This window comes from Trachypithecus francoisi, unplaced genomic scaffold (genome assembly GCF_009764315.1).
Source record: "Trachypithecus francoisi isolate TF-2019V2 unplaced genomic scaffold, Tfra_2.0 Lachesis_group9, whole genome shotgun sequence".
Classification (NCBI taxonomy): domain Eukaryota; kingdom Metazoa; phylum Chordata; class Mammalia; order Primates; family Cercopithecidae; genus Trachypithecus; species Trachypithecus francoisi.
In genome coordinates, this window is record NW_022681474.1 from 14540733 (window position 1) to 14557295 (window position 16563).

General features: G+C 45.7%; 1 protein-coding gene across 2 annotated transcripts in view; it reads right to left on the bottom strand.

Moving 5' to 3' along the window:
- Positions 1-16563, bottom strand: part of DIP2C (disco interacting protein 2 homolog C) — a 153322-nt gene that overhangs the window by 115318 nt on the left and 21441 nt on the right. For both annotated transcript variants that reach the window (XM_033209870.1, XM_033209869.1), the window contains exons 4-7: positions 15195-15314; positions 13522-13719; positions 8240-8331; positions 2160-2270 (exon numbers count right to left, since the gene is read on the bottom strand). In XM_033209870.1, coding sequence (XP_033065761.1) covers positions 2160-2270; positions 8240-8331; positions 13522-13719; positions 15195-15314 — 521 coding nt within the window. The remainder of the gene's footprint in view (positions 1-2159; positions 2271-8239; positions 8332-13521; positions 13720-15194; positions 15315-16563) is intronic.

A 16563-nucleotide genomic window follows, 5' to 3' on the forward strand; every position in this document is an offset into this window, starting at 1 on the left:
TGACGAGAAAGCACCTCATGGGAAGTCTGACCTGTCTGATGCACATGTGGAGTGCTGGCTGCAAATCTGGGGGAAACTGGCTGCAAATCCGGGGGCGGGGGAACTGGCATTCTCCCATGGCAGCTACCACAGACTCCCCTGTCTCTGCCAGACACACACATACTCGGGAGGCCAAGCATGAACCTCCTAGCTTTATACATAGGAAATGAAAATAGCAATCATCTTTCCTGTTTCCAAAAGGAACCCCGTTCCCATTCCAAGGGGCAGCTTGAAATGCAACCATATAACTGGCACAGACTCTGAAGAGATACCCATGTGTGTTCCAAGAGGTGGCAGACGGTTTTCTTAAATATTGAGTCAACAAACTTTAATGTTGGAATAGCCACAAAGACAGCTGGAAGTTTCTTTGGGAACTTAGCCTGGGCTACCTGTGATTGTTGCCTTTTAGTGCTAGAAGAGTCACCCACACAGTGCATGCATTAAAGATGTGCTGAAGGGGCCAGGTGCAGTGGCTCACGCCTGTAATTCCCGCCCTGTGGGGGGCCGAGGCAGGCAGATCACCTGAAGTCAGGAGTTTGAGAGCAGCCTGACCAACACAACAAAACCTCGTCTCTACTAAAAATAGGAAAATTAGCTGGGTGTGGTGGCACACGCCTGTAATCCCAGCTACTCAGGAGGCTGAGGGAGGAGAATCGCTTGAAGCTGGGAGGCAGAGGTTGCAGTGAGCTGAAATCACACCACTGCATTCCAGCCTGGGAGACAGAGCAACTCCATCTCCAAAAAAAAAAAAAAAAAAGTGCTAAAGGGAGCTGATGGTTTAAGGGCAGTGTGCATGGGCACATCGCAGGTTTATGCAGCATAAGCCAGAACTAAAATTCTAAGCCCCTCGGCCAACTGAAGAGACCCCTTCCCTCAGCCAAGGACGTTCCAAAGTTAACCTGAAAAACCAGTTCAGCTGTGATGGGAAGGAGGGTCAGAAGCGCCTCCTTACACCCTCATCCTCTGGCTAAATTCAGGCACGGCTGACCAGCAATGGCATTGAGAGAGAGAACTCCAGACTGACACAGACGACATTCCATAGCAATAAGATACCGACAAACAGCAGGCCCTGAAAGAAATCAAAGTATTTTACCTCCAAATATACTTGACATAGTTGGGAATAGCCTATACAGCTCCTTCTGGTGGGGAAAATCTACATTCTGTAGAGAATCTCCTTCCCTTTCCAGGCCTTTTCCTGATCCAGGGATGATTAAGACTCTGGCACCCTTCTAAGTCTGATAAGAACCATTTACATCTATTCTCTCTGAAGCCGGCTGCCCGGGGGCTTCCTCCACATAATAAAAACCTTGGTCTCTACAACCCCAATCCTAAGACACTGGCTTCTATTGATTCCAGGGCTTTAGATAAACTCTTTCAACCAACTGCCAATCAGAAAATCTTAGAATCCACCTGTGACCTGGAAGGCCGCCGACTGCTGCCTCAAGCTGCTGGGCCTTCCTAGACCAAATGAACATACGTCTTAAGTGTATTGCTTAATGTCTCATGTCTCCCAAAAATGTGTGAACCCAAAAGCTGCAGCCAGACCACCCTGGGCACACGGTCCCAGGACCTCCTGAGGCTGGGTCTTGGCCATGGCCTTAACCTTGGCAAAATAAAATTCTAAATTGAAACCTGTTTCAAATACTTTTTGATTGACAATGCACATTAATTTCTTTACATCAGACTAAACAATAATTACAATAGCAAGTTCAGTGGTTTACTTTCCTTATAGAATAAGACCTGACAAATCATAGGTCAACCTTGGACTGGATGTCAAAACACCTGAACAAAAGCAGCATCCACCACCCTTCAAAAAATAATACATTTCAAAAAAACTATCATTTACCCCAATTCTAGTGCACATGACACCAAGGGACAAGATTCTCAAACACCCTTGCTTTACTGACCAAGAGGCTCCATGTTTGACCCCAAAGCAAGCTATGCTCCACCTCAGGGACACCCATCCCAGGCTGCAGGGCCCACCAGCGACCACGCCCCTTTTCGAGGCAACTGAAGGAAACCCAAGGTCCCAGCAACAGCGAGGAGACCCTCACCCAGCTGGGAGACAGCGCCATGAAAGCCATCTCACTCCGCAAGAGACCAAAGGGCGCGTTCCTTACCTTCCTCGTGAGCGGCACCTCGATGGGCACGGGGACCACCTCGGCCAGCAGGCAGCCGTAGAAAGCTGCCATGAAGGCAGCCGGATCGTTGTTGGGGAACACCAGCGCCACCTGTGGGACAGGCCAGAGCAGGTCAGCGTTAACGTGGGGTCCTGGCTTCCTAAGACGCCACGGAAGAGCTTTTTTCTAGGTGAGGGCATGTTTCAGTGAGAACCAGGTCCTACGTACAATGCATTTCAGTGAGCCGTGTTTTAATAAGCATCACGCACCTGGCCTTGAATTCATGTAGAAGACAAACGCATGAACAGTCGTCTGTCATACCATCACCAGAGTACAACTGCCTTTATGTTTTGCATATTACCTTCCATACCCACATATTTCACACAGATGAAGTCATATCCTACTGTTTCTCACTAAGCTTTGTAAGTACTTCCTTGTATTTCTACACAGCCTTCATAACTGTCATGGGACAGTTGTGCAGTTTGTTAGGCATGCGCAGGACTCGGCTCAGATCCCATGTCAGTGTTTAGCTCTGGGATCTCAGGCACAATTGTGGCCTCTCCAAGCCTTAGTGTTCTTCTCTGAAAAGTGAGAATAATGATAGAGCCTGTGTCTTAATGTGGTCGTGAAGGTCTAATGAGAGAATGTACATGGAGAGCTCAGTGGGACGCCTGACACACGGCGTGAGCTCGTGGACGCTGACTATGAGTAAAGGCCAAGTTACTGGCACTAGGGCCGGTAGCAGCATCAGTCCCGATGCCACACGCGTGCACGTGTTGTGGGCCCTGCCCCTCCCTGCAGCAAAGTCTTCCCTGTGTAGCTGCCTGGATGTGGCACCGATCCATCCTGCCAGATCAACCTCTTAGGAACTAAGTTCCTGAGAGAATTGTCAGAGTTCTAAAACTGTGGTTAATGTAAATTATCAGGTAATATTGGTAACTACTAATAGTTTTTTTTTTTTTTTTTTAAAGAAACAAGTTCACTCTATTACAAAGGCTGGAGTGCAGTGGCACAACCATAGCTCACTGCAGCCTTGAACTCGTGGGCACTACTATACCCAGCTAATTTTTAAAGAATATTTTAGATGGGGTCTCACTATGTTGTCCAGGCTGGCCTTAAACTCAGGTAAGTTTTAAAAAATATGTTTAAGATGGGGTCTCGTTATGTTGCCCAGGCTGGCCTCAAGTGATTCTCCTGCTTTGGAACCCCCCACCAAAGTGTTTGGGTTACAGATGTGAGCCACTGTGCCTGGCCAGTGTTTTCTAAATACGTTTTCCGATGGTCCTTAACAGTATGGTGCATCTTGACAAGGAACAATTTTCCTTTGATGATAGAGTTTTAATAGACAGCCCTATTTCTGGATTCCCACTATGCCCTGCGAACTCTGCTTCTATTTTAACACAGGTTACTCATGTGTGGGGTAGCATTAGTGTTCCTCTTCCTTATGGACAAGTGTTTTCATCAGCACATGAATCCTATGATTTTCCTATGATTTAGCACATGTGCATCATTTTTGCATTACCTCATTCTGGATTTTTTTTTTTTTTTTTTTTTGGAGACAATCTTGTTGTGTTGCCCAGGCTGGAGTACAGTAGTGCAATCTCGGCTCACTGCAACCTCTACTTCCCAGGTCCAAGCGATTCTCCTGCCTCAGCCTTGCGAGTAGCTAGGACTATAGGCGTGCACCACTACACTCAGCCATTTTTTGTGTGTATTTTGTAGATACAGGGTTTCGCCATGTTGGCCAGGCTGGTCTCGATCTCTTGACCTAGTGATCCACCCACCTCAGCCTCCCAAAGTGCTGGGATTACAGGCATGAGCCTCCACACCAGGCCTCGTTCTTGAAGTTAAACAATTTATTAAAAATGTCCTAGCTGGAGCTAACTTCATCATGAACAGTTTTAGACAAACATCCTAATCATCTGTGTATCTAAGTAAGCAGGCTGACATAAAAGCATCCAGATGGTTGTTGAGAGGGGAGCAGGCCATGCTGGAAAGGTCGGAACGCAGAATCATTGGCTAACACAAAATTAAGTTGTAGGTTCTATGAATATATGAATATTTCCTTTCTGTATGGCATTTCTACAGTCCACTACAATTTGCTAAGAGAGAATAGAAAGGGAATAAAATGATTTGTACGTCTATGCAGATAAGCCACAACCAATTTCTTCAAACTATCTGAGGTTTACACAGTCATGAGTGTCACGTGATGGACTGAGCGCTGATGGCATGTTTTTCAGATCTTGACATGGTAAACAGTCTTCAGTTAAATGTTTGTAAGATTTCCACATTACCACTGCTGTACAACTGCTTCCCCTAAGGCAGACCAAAACACACCAGGAAACGTTCGAAAATTCAGAAGACGTTAAAGTTCCATTCAAAACTGATGATTGCACCTATTCATAAAGAACGTGTTCAATTCTGACTTGTTAATCTTCCCAGAACACCAGCTCTGGAGGCAGAGTCTTCACCAAGGGCAGACAGCCGAGACGGAGAGGATACGTGTCATCCCCACGGCCAGACTGCAATCAGCCCTCTCCCAAGAAGCACCTCGCATCTGGCTGGCTCCTCTCCCAGCTCCTGGTGCCTCTGCTCAAAGGAAGTTCTTCTTTATCAGGGGTTTAAAATTCTCACTAGAGTTAATGCTGAAAATTCAGTATTATAGACCACTGCAGAGTTGTACTGAAATGTGGTATAACAAAGTTAATAAAAGCAGAATATAAAATTGTACATTATTGTACGCACGCGACAATACAAGTAATGGATAGAAAAGGGGAAAATACTTAAAGGCTCTTTTAGCATCAAAACAACATTTTTTTGCAATTTAAGGAAGAGAACACTCTGTACTTATATCATTTTGTTAGAACTCTGTATTTACATCATTCCTTCAATATTTGAATCAGTCACAAATCCTGTTTTATTGCTATCTCCATAGTGATTCCAATACAATATTTTACAAATACAAAGATGCTCGATTTTTGTAAACCCACATGGCTTCCCTCCATTCAATCTTCTGTGTACTTCTTTGATACCTCACTGTACGTAATTATTCACAGAGCAGGCATCAGCCAGTCAGGAGACGCATGCACAGGCTCTTCAGGGGAGCGAAGGCCTTTCCGGCTGAAGGATTCCCAGCTCCCCTCCGGGGATCCTCATACAGCCGGCCCTGCTGTCCAGACGAACGGCTTCAGCACCTTCCACGCTACCTCCTGGTACCTAACCAAGAGCTACAGGCTCATCTTTTCTCTTCGAGAGCCCTTCTCAGATAATATTTTGTAAGAATAATTTTGGAAAAGTAGCACCTTCACCCCTGACCCAACCAAGCTAAACCAATCCCTGCCTAAAATAAGCCTCTTTACATATTTCATCAAAACCGTGCTTCCTGTATCCCTACTGACATCTTAGAGGAACGCAGGAGTTTATTTTGTAATTATCATATGGAAACTTCAAGTATCTGGAGGCCATACTATGAAAGAATTGTTAAAACTATTAAGACTATGAACCACATTCCAGATAATGGAGGTATTCCATTACAATTACCATTACGTGGTAACACACAATTTACAGTTCTAACCATTTTTACATGGAGAATTCAGTAGCATGAAGTACAGTCACACTGTTATACAAGCACCACCACCAGCCATCTCTAGAACTTTCTCATCTTCCCAAACAGAAACTCTGTCGCTATTAAACACGAACTTTGCATTCCTCTCCCCCAGTCCCTGACACCTCATCTTTCTATTTTTGGTTCTCTCGAGTTTGACTACTCTACGGATGTCATGAAACCACTCTTGTGAAAATGGTAACTGAGGAAATTATGACAGTGAAAGGGATCAGACCTAACCAACTCCATCTTGCTTCTAATCTTTAAGCTGTCCTTGTTCATTCCTGGTGTAGGCCAAACTAACTTAGGGAAGGAATTCAGTTCACAGTTTGACTCTGAAACAAAACTGATACTAGCCCTTTCCCGAAATGGCCCCCTTCTTGCTCCGGGACCAGTCTGCCTTTGCAGGACTAACAAATTAGCTGCAAGACTAGAAATTACCGGTTAGGGGTCATACAGCCTCTGGATCCAACAGTCTGAACCTCCCCAAATTGCCCCTGGGGATCACATCACTATTGTAAAACCTAAGCTCGGTGCTGGGGGTATTCTGCGGACCCTGCACCGGACAGAACCGCTGACACCACCCAGACAGGCCATCTGGCTCAGCCAGTTCTGGGGACGCACCCAGGAACAGAAGACAGCAGGAAAAACCCACTTCGACCCCCCTTTGAGTCCACCTCCAACCTGACCAATCAGCGCTCCCCACTTCCCAAGCCCCCACCTGCCAAGTTATCCCTAAAACCTCTGAACGATCCTCAAACACTTGGGGAGACCGATGTGAATGATAACAGAACTCCAGCCTCCCGCACAGCCAGCTCTGCGTGAATCACTCTCTCCACTGCAATTCCCGGCGAGATAAATTGGCTCTGGCTAGGCAGCGGGCAAGGTGAACCTGTTGGGCAGTGACGCTCATAGGAGCGGAATCACACAGTACCTGTTTTGTGTCTGGCTTATTTTACTAGGCATAGTATCTTCAAGGTTCATCCATGAACCCTTCTAACGGGAAATCCACACCTAGTCCTTAGATTTGGGGCTGCTTCCACCGTTTGGTTTTGTGAGTCGGCTGCTATGAGCCCGAGTGTACTCATCTCTCTCCTAGACTCTGTTTTCAATCCTTCTGGGTACACACCCCAAAGCAGAATTGCTGGATCACACGGTAATTCCATGTTTAATTTTTTAATTTTTTGAGGGACTGCCACGTTTTTCGGAGCGGCTGCACCGTTTTATATCCTCACCAGCAGTGCGCGAGGGTTCCGGTTTCCCCACATCCTTGCCGACACGTGCCCTTTTCGGTGGTTTGGTCATTGCCATGCTTCTCAGTGTAAAGCAGCGTTTCACTGAGCTTTTGGTTTGCTTTTCCCTATCAGGGATGCTGAGCATCTCCTCATGTGTGTATCGGCCACTGCCAAATCGTTGGAGAAACGTCTACTCAAGTCTCTGGCCCACTTAAAACATTTTTGTTGTTGTTGCTTCTTTTGGTGGTGGTGAGTTGTAGGAATTCTTTAAATATTCTAGATATTAATCTGTTGGCAAATAATTTGCAAACATTTTCTCCCATTCTGTAGGTGGCCTTTTCACTCTCTCGATAGTGCTTCTTGATGTACAAAAATTTTTAATATCAAATCCAGCATTGTGAGGTATCTTCTCTATGTTTTCTTCTAAGGCATTTTCTTTACGTTTTCTTCTAGGTTTTGGTTTTAGCTCTTACATTTAGGCGTTTGGTCCATTTTGAATGAATTTTTGCACGTTAGGTAAACATCCAACTTCATTCTCTTGCAGGTGGATGTCCAGTTTTCCCAGCACTGTGTGTTGGAAAGGCCGTCCTTTCCCCGTTGAATATCTTGGCACCCTGCTGGAAATCACTTGTCCATATACACGAGGGTTTATCTCCGGGCTCTTTATTCTGTTCCATTGGTGTATATGTCTGTCTCTAAGCCAGTACACTATTGTGATTATTATAAGCTTTGTAGTAAATTTCATAATCAGGGAATACGACATCTACAGTTTACTTTTAAAAGAGGCCAAACGTGTTCAGTAAAAAATGGGAAAGAATCTATAGTATGGCTTAAGTAATCAAAGCTCATGCTTCTGTTGGTTTATGGAGCTCTAAATGATGTCTTTATGTAATTCACTTGGAGTTCTTCAGGTAGGATAACCTAATCTTCGGGGCACGTAAAGCACATAGGTAAAAGGCTGTACATATAAATGCAAGAAAACCAGGTTCTATACCCAGCTCCACATCTAAACTGGGGCATAAGGCATGGACAAGACCATTACCTGCTCAAGATGTAACATTAGAATGGAGATACCATTAATAGTATCTGTCCTGTGTAATTTACCAGGTAGCAGTTAAGAAGGAAAACTTGCTTTCCACTAGAAAGCGGAGGTGGCGCTGAACTCTAATGTTTAAACAGTGGGCATCTTTTCCACACAGGACTGTGTGTTTTGTAGATTCAACAATTTAAGGTGCACTTACCCTATCTCCAGGCCGCACCATGGGTTCCTGCTTTGTGCCTAATTTGTGCAGAATGCTGTAAGCGACCTTCATACTTCTCGTCCACAGCTTGCCTATGAATACAAATCACAGACAAATGTGCATGTTAAGCCATACGGAGAGCACTGCTTCCGCAAACCCGAGTCCAGGGCATGAGTCCACTCTGCTTCCTGTATCACGGTCTGCAAGTGACTTGAACTGGGGGCGGCTGAGCAAAGGGGGAACTGGTAGGCGAGAATGGAAAATGAGTGAAAGTAGAATAGGGATTCTAAAAACAAAGCTTCAGGAGAAAGAATGAAAATAAAAAGTGAAAACCAAGTGTTGGCCCGTCTTCTGATCTGTGATGTGGGGGCCAGTGGTGGGGGGACCTGACAGTGCACACACCGTCACAGGGCTGGGATCTGCCCAGCTGAAATGACACTGCCAGGGGGCGGGAGGGCCCCGAGAACCTTCTCCCTGCAGATCAAAGCTTCAACTCATCCTGAGTCCCTGGAGTCAAGAGGAGTAAAAGCAATGACCCCAACTCCAACAGTCAGAGCTGCCTGGACGCTGGAACGAGGCCGGCACAAAACAAATCCCCTCTGAGTGCATGAAGTGTCTGCAGCAAAAGCCCTGAGAACACTATCAGCACAGAAACCGTGGGGAAGGTTCTAGGGAGGAAAGTCCTGTGGGGCCACCGCAACAGCGTCACTGCCACAAAGTCATGCCAGGTGACACGTCCCTCAGCCACTGTCAGTCCCACGGGACTGAGGAACACAGAGCAGAAAACCACCTGGAGAGGCTCCAAACTCACAAGTCCTGTGTTTTCTCACCTTCAAACTTCCCTAACCTCAGGGTTTTAGGGTTTTTAATGAGAATCCTTGGATTCAGATAAAGATAATGGTAAATATAACAGTCTGAGATCAAACAACAATGACTTTAAAGCCTAAAATGAGTTCTTAAATTACACAATGGCCTTTTACAACCTAGCCTCAGAGCCTTCAGCTGCGAGAGCTTCTCGGGTAGTCAAGGTGTTAGAAGACAGACAATGCTTTAATAGTGTAATAAAGGTAACAGCAATCTTAACTATTTTGTTTCAATGCAGTCACTGTTTTCATCTTTTCCCTATTTTAAATGTAAACGCGAAACCAGATTTTGTTGTTCACAACACAGTGCAAATTAAAAAACCCTGAATTTGCTTATTTCCTATAGGAATGAGCGCTCCTCGGGTATTATTTATTTACCACAGTATTTATCCCTCGCTAACGAGAACATGAAGAGAATGATTATTTTTGATTATTCTAGTTCCTAGGACACTTCCCGGCCATAGTACGGGTTCAGCAAACGTGTCTTCATTTTACTAACGTCACAGGCAAGCTATAATGAAATACCAAGTTACAGTGTGCATTCTGGCATATTCCTGAGCACTTTTGCTAGACACACTTTCATTCATGTTCCCTCCTCCTGTCTCCCTTAGCTCCTCATCCTCAACACCATAGGTAGTCTTCAAGACTGGCAGCTTTACAGTCATCTGGAATTCTATTTGGGGATTTTATTTTCCTGAAAACGACCACTGGCTCATTAGACGTAACTCGGAGTATTTCTTCCCCAACAAAAACTTATTCTGTGGCTTCAGATTTCTTTAATGTGAACAAGATTAGGGAACTATTATAGTTGGGTAAACAATAACAATCAATTCACTGCAATTGAAAGAAAACCAATGTGCTGTAACTGATTAAATCAATTACACTCGATTAGCACCATTCTAGTTTGTGAAAATTTCAACTTCATTCTCAGCTAAGAGTCTTGACATCCTAAGTTCACACAGAAGCTAGTTAACAATAGAGTTTGATAAAACACATGCAAACTTTAGGCAAAATTCTTGAAATATATTTGATATTTTTATACTTCTCAAACAGAAAAGGCAAGAAGTTAAGCTGCTGATATAAAGATACAGCAGCTCTTAAATGATTCATAAAGGAGATGTGTGTGAGGTCAGCACTGTTGTATTAGACATTAATTGTAATTTCACACACAGTGCAACTGGTGAGGGGAGAGGTAGTGGGTGGTGACGGGTTGAACCGGAGCGAGCCGGGGAAGGAGGCGGGAACTTGAGATACACTATCAACTACACAAAAAAGCAGCAAGGCCACAGAAAGGTGGCCCAGTGCGCTGCTAGCTCAAGCATGTAGATTGCTTGGAACATCTGGAGTAATAGGAAAACCATAAACAAATAAAACATTAAAAGGGAGATGAACATGAGCATCTGCTTGGTAGGAACGCAAAATGAATGTGTAGGTCTCTCCCGAAAACCACAGAGGAGGCAGAGTGTACTGCAGAGCTGCTGGAGGCAGGACGTGAAGGGCAATTAACGGCACAGCGTGACTTTTTAAGATTATGAAATGCCACGGGTAGTCTAAGGTGGAAAACAGAATTATAAGATGTTTCAAAAGTTTATTGACTTGTGGCTTTCATTAGCCACCTACACTTTCTATTAATGATCCTAAGTTTATCAGCTGGGAATTCTGCTGCCCCAATGCTTCATAGAAAGCTAAATTTGGGGGTTGAGGGGAAACAGCAGGAGTTTAGAGAATACAGCCCTTCAGTGACACCAGGTTACTCAGTATTAGAACAATTCTCATTCGACGAGCTTGTTTCTGAGTCGTCTCAGCAACAGCCAATCATTCGTTCATCTACATTAGCGTTTCTGTGCAGAGGGAGCTTTCCACAGTGTTCACTGCGTTTTCATCTGATAAGCTGTAATCTTACATTTGGAAACGTGTCGCTTTCTTATATTCCTTTAACAAGTAAAAACCAAGATCAACCCACGGCCTGCAATTAATATGGATAATTAAAATACAACAACATATAGATGATTTAAAAGCAGGAGTTAAAATGCATTGGTTGGGGGCATGAGTTCTGATGACTCCAACTTTTCATATGAATATTCAGTCTGTGTCTTATGTCTCCCATTCATCTTAACCTTGCAGGAAGGGGAAAGACGCCAGCACTGTTCAACGTTCCAGCAGCAGAGAGGGGCGATCCTTCTGATCGAGATCATAGGCCCCATGAGAACTGTGTCTTACTCGTCTTTGATTTCCCAAACCTTAGTCCTGTGCCAACGCATACCGCATGCTTAAAACATCCAAGTGAACGTCTGTTAGTGCTCAGAGTGAACGCACGCACCCGGAAGAGCGCGGCTGCTCCTGTATTCCCAGCGGGGAGGCAGGGAGGCCTCGGGGGCCATCAGCTGTCATGCAGCAGTGACTCCAAGTACACAATTAGCTCCAGGGCTGAATTGGGCCGGAGATGAGGGTCACATAGAAAAGTCTTTCATCCTTTTGACTGAATAAAACCTATTTCTGAGAGCATAATTTAAAAAGTAAAGCTTATGCTTCACTATGGATGACACACACTATCCATTTAAAACTACTGAAAGGGCCGGGCGCGGTGGCTCAAGCCTGTAATCCCAGCACTTTGGGAGGCCGAGACGGGCGGATCACGAGGTCAGCAGATCGAGACCATCCTGGCTAACACAGTGAAACCCCGTCTCTACTAAAAAATACAAAAAACTAGCCGGGCGAGGTGGCGGGCGCCTGTAGTCCCAGCTACTCGGGAGGCTGAGGCAGGAGAATGGTGTGAACCCGGGAGGCAGAGCTTGCAGTGAGCTGAGATGCGGCCACAGCACTCCAGCCTGGGCGACAGAGCGACTCTGTCTCAAAAAAAAAAAAAAAAAAAACTACTGAAAGAAGCCATAAAAGCAAAGGAGCTACAAAACACACGCTCCCAAACCCAGTATGCTCCTAGGCCCAAATCCCCCATCTGTCCGTGAAATGCACAGGTCGACAGCTGCCGCCTCCCGGAGCCCCACCCCAAAAAGGCTGGGCTGTACTGAGATTCCACCATTCAACACAGCACCTGGCTTTGGGCCTCCATGGCTAATGGAGAAATCAATTCCTTTCCTACCTGCAATCAGAAAAGTGTTGTGTTATAACAACAAAACCTAAAGTTAAAAACAAAACCTGCGAATAGACAACAGGTGGAACGACGTTCTGTACCATGCCCAAGAGCCTAGAACTGAAACAGCTATGTTTAAAATTTCAACTGTCAACATAAATCTCACACATGCAGGCATAATATGAACCATTTTGGTCCTTTAGATAGTTTTTTTTTTTTTTGAGATGGAGTCTGGCTCTGTTGCCCAGGCTGGAGCGCAGTGGCCAGATCTCAGCTCACTGCAAGCTCCGCCTCCCGGGTTTACGCCATTCTCCTGCCTCAGCCTCCCGTGTAGCTGGGACTACAGGCGCCCACCACCTCGCCCGGATAGTTTTTGTATTTTTAGTAGAGACGGGGTTTCACCGTGTTAGCCAGGATGGTCTCGATCTCCTGACCTCGTGATCCACGCGTCTCAGCCTCCCAAAGTGCTGGGATTACAGGCGTGAGCCACCGCGTCTGGCCAGTTAGTTTCTTATCTTTTGAAAATTCGAATTAATTTTTTAGAGATGGGGTCTTGCTCTGTCACTGAGGCTGGAGTGCAGTGACACAATCATAGCTCAATGTAGTCTCGAACTCCTGGTCACAAGTGATCCTCTTGCCTCAGCTCCCAAGCAGCTGGGACTACAGGCACGAGCCATCATGCCAGCCTTTTAGTTACTATTTTCTTTGTAAAGCTGAAGCAAAGAGAAAATAGCCTGCAATCTGCTCCTCCATGGTCTCTTATCCACAGAAAAAAAAAGAACGCATTTCTCTGCTATCGTTAACCATGTGCAAAAGTTTACAGACTGTATTAATTGGACTGAAGACTTAAGGGAAAGGTGGTTTCTCCGGCCTTCTGAAAAAGTCCCTTGGAAACCGATTTTGTTTCTTCTGAATGATACATATCAGAAAGCTTAGATTTTTCTAATTACCAATCTTTGCTGAAAGCATGCATTTCAATAAATCGCGTATGTATTTAAGAAGATCTAACATCTTATTAAGAGTTATGGTCACTGTTTCAAGCAGCCATTTCTGGTTTTAACTAAAAAAATATTTAACAAATAACTTTCGAGATTCCATTTATTTCTGTGCCAGAAACATAAGGCAGCATAAAATCCATCAGTCACGAGAAGTAACGGACACTGAGCTTCATGTGTTTGGGAGTGGCTGTGCGAGGGCCTGGGCAAAGGGCAGAGGGTGAGCCTCGGGATTACCGTAAGTGAGGATGTAAACAGACACTGAGCTTTGTGCGTTCGGGAGTGGCTGCGAGAGGGGGTGGGCAAAGGGCAGAGGGTGAGCCTCGGGATTACCGTAAGTGAGGATGTAGAGGGGCTTCCCGTTGGTGTCCATGGTGGTCAGGCAGGGCGCCTTGGGCGAGATGGTGCCCCACCTCTGCAGTGCAGCCTCCAGCGACGGCGGCCAGTTCGTGACCACGCCCAGCTGCTCTCCGCGCATGGCCAGCATCTGGGCCCCCTCTGGCTTTGGTTGGTTCGGATCTGGTTGTTGAACTAAATCATTTGAATACAAGAGGTTATGAGAGAAATGCACCCACATTAGCGTGGCTACTTTTTGTTCCCTATAAAGAAGCCAGGAGATTTCTACTTAAGGTGTACATTTATTGGCTGACAGAAGAGCATGCTTTTCTACAATTGGGGTCTATACACTGGCATCACGAATGCTGGTAAAAAATCAGTTCTTGTAATTTCCAAGGCAGCATGTAGGTGGAGTGCTTAGGTGGACCTGGACATAGCTGCAAACTGACAACAGGTGGAACTGCGCGGCATACAGGCAGAGAGCCTGGAATTCAAACAGCCGTGCTGAAAATTTCCATTATCAACATAAACTAGTGATTTTGGACCCCAAATTGCTTAAATCTTGCTAAATTATATTTTGTCCTTAAAGATTAATGGTACATTTATTTTCCGAGGCAGGGTCTCTCTCTTCTGCCTTGGCTGCGGTGCAATGGCATGATCACAGTTCCCTGCAGCCTCGACCTCCCAGGCTCAGGTTATCCTCCCACCTCAGCCTCCGCTACAGTCCTAGCTTGTAGCTAGGACTACAGGCATGCACCACCATGCCCAGCTAATTTTAGTGTGTGTGTGTGTGTATACATATATATATTTTTTTGTAGAGCCAGGGTTTTGCCATATTGCCCAGGCTGGTCTTGAACTCCCAGGCTCAAGTGATCTGCCCACCTTTACCTCCGACGGTGCTGGAATTACAGGCATGAGCCACCACACCTGGTCTGAGCTGTACATTTAAATCTGCCACAAGTACACTGAATAACAGGAACACGGAGCGAGTATTTTCCTGAGTAAAACTAAAATCAGTGCATCATAAATACCACCTGCCCAATCCTTGAGAGAGGTGAAGAATGGAAATTATCTTTTCCATTTCTGGAACAGACTTGTCTCTCACTTTATGACTGACAAGAAAACCGGCCGTTTTTACTTGTGGTTTAACGCACAGGATAATAAGGAGCTCGAGTTTGCTATAATGAGCAGTTCTTGTGCTTTGTTTCAACTTTAAGTTGTTTGTCTAAAAAGACCCAGGAGCATTCGGGGGCAAAGGCAGCAGCTCCGGCATCTATAAGGAGAGGCAGGCAGCGAGGGGGGAAGAGGGGGGAGGAGGGCACCTCACACGCCTGTTTTGCTGCGAGTGAAGGATTTCCCCAGTTTACTTGTTTTTCTGTATGTTTATACTTTACTTGTATTTCTATACTCTTACAGAGTTCTTATAGAGACCTGACCTGCGTAACAGAACAAAATCACCTCCTGCAGAAGACTAACAACCAGGTTTAGAAACCTGCCGACGCCAAGGCCGCCTGGGAACATCACCTGCTCCCTATACCTGGGTTCCCATTATCCAATGAATGCCAAGATTACTGCTCTTAAAAAGTAAAATAGCCTTGCAGAAAAAAACGTCATTGCTTATGGCACCACAGGAGCATCTGGAAGAAACGTGTGGGAAAGAGTTTTCTCACCTTCTAACAATTCTTCAAAGTCATCGACAAAGAATTCTCGTAAAGGTGGTCGCTTCGGTCGTTTGAGGGTATTGACAAGCTGCTGGATTTTTGCTGACACCCGGCTACTTACTGGTACTCCTGAAAAACAGGAACCAGTGGGTGGGGGCAGCGATCATCACAGCTTCAACCAGTACCCACAGTCCCACAGCCCCCCTGCCCAGCACAGCTGCAACAGGCTGGCGTCCTTCTCGACGCCATCCTGGGAAAGGCCTGAGGTGATCATGCTGTACAGTAGCCCTGTGGCTACGCAGCAGACAGGACAGAGATGCATCGGACCCGAATGTCTCCCACGTTCCAGCATGCGCTGTTCTGCTGGTCATGCTGGGAAGAACCTCAGGACCACAAATGCTTGACCCCGGCTCTGATTCTCAGGACAGAACTGTCATCTGCAGAGGGCAGACTCCTCATTCTCACTGCCCCAGGCCCCCTTCTCAACAGGGCAAGACCATCAGTGGAGCAGTAAGGCCTTCCCTGAGTCTGTCTCCAGGGACCGTCAGAATTCGGCCTCACGGAGGCACAAGAACATTGAGCGGGTGAGTCATGTCTGGAACCCCCAGCATCCCACAGCCCTGGGTTGGCGTTCCAGCACCACCACGTCCAAGCCCTGTCCACTCCTAATAAGGCTGAGCTCCTCACACATGTTCCAAACCCACGCAGCTCAGCCGACACACAGGCAATGCATCCTTAAGCACAGAAGTTAGTCTCTAAACTCAAATTTTTGTGTAACAGAATACTAGCACATACCTATCCAAGTGGACTGAGAAAAACCCCATTTTATAATACTGTGCTAATTACAGCAAACGCTGCATCACTCTGAAAATCAACTGATTTGATAAATGAAAAAGTCAGTTTTCAAATTTCAAGATAAACAAATCAAATAAATGAACAAGACAGAGGATCAAGACACTGATGCTCCAACTAGATCGAAAGTGTCCTCCTCAGGCACACGCTGCAGGCCAGCAGGACCTGGGAAACCATCACCCAGAGCTGTGGGCCTGGACGGTGCAGGGGTCTCTGCAGGTACAGCTGGCAGGCCATTCCCTCACCTGAGGCAGAGACCTTGTTCGCCCCTGCACTGGACCATAAAAAACAGACCTCAACATTTGGGGGGAATAGAACAGAATTCAAGGAAATTTTTTCTATCAAGAATTTTTAATCAGTGTCTCAAAATGCTCTGTGGGCACTTTCAGAATTGAGACATTAAATATTTCATATCTCTGAAAATACAGAAAACACACTATCCAGAACTCTCAACATCTAAACATAGTATTTTCCCATTAAATAGCCCAACTAATTTGGTTCAGACCAATCAGACCATCCCCGCCAG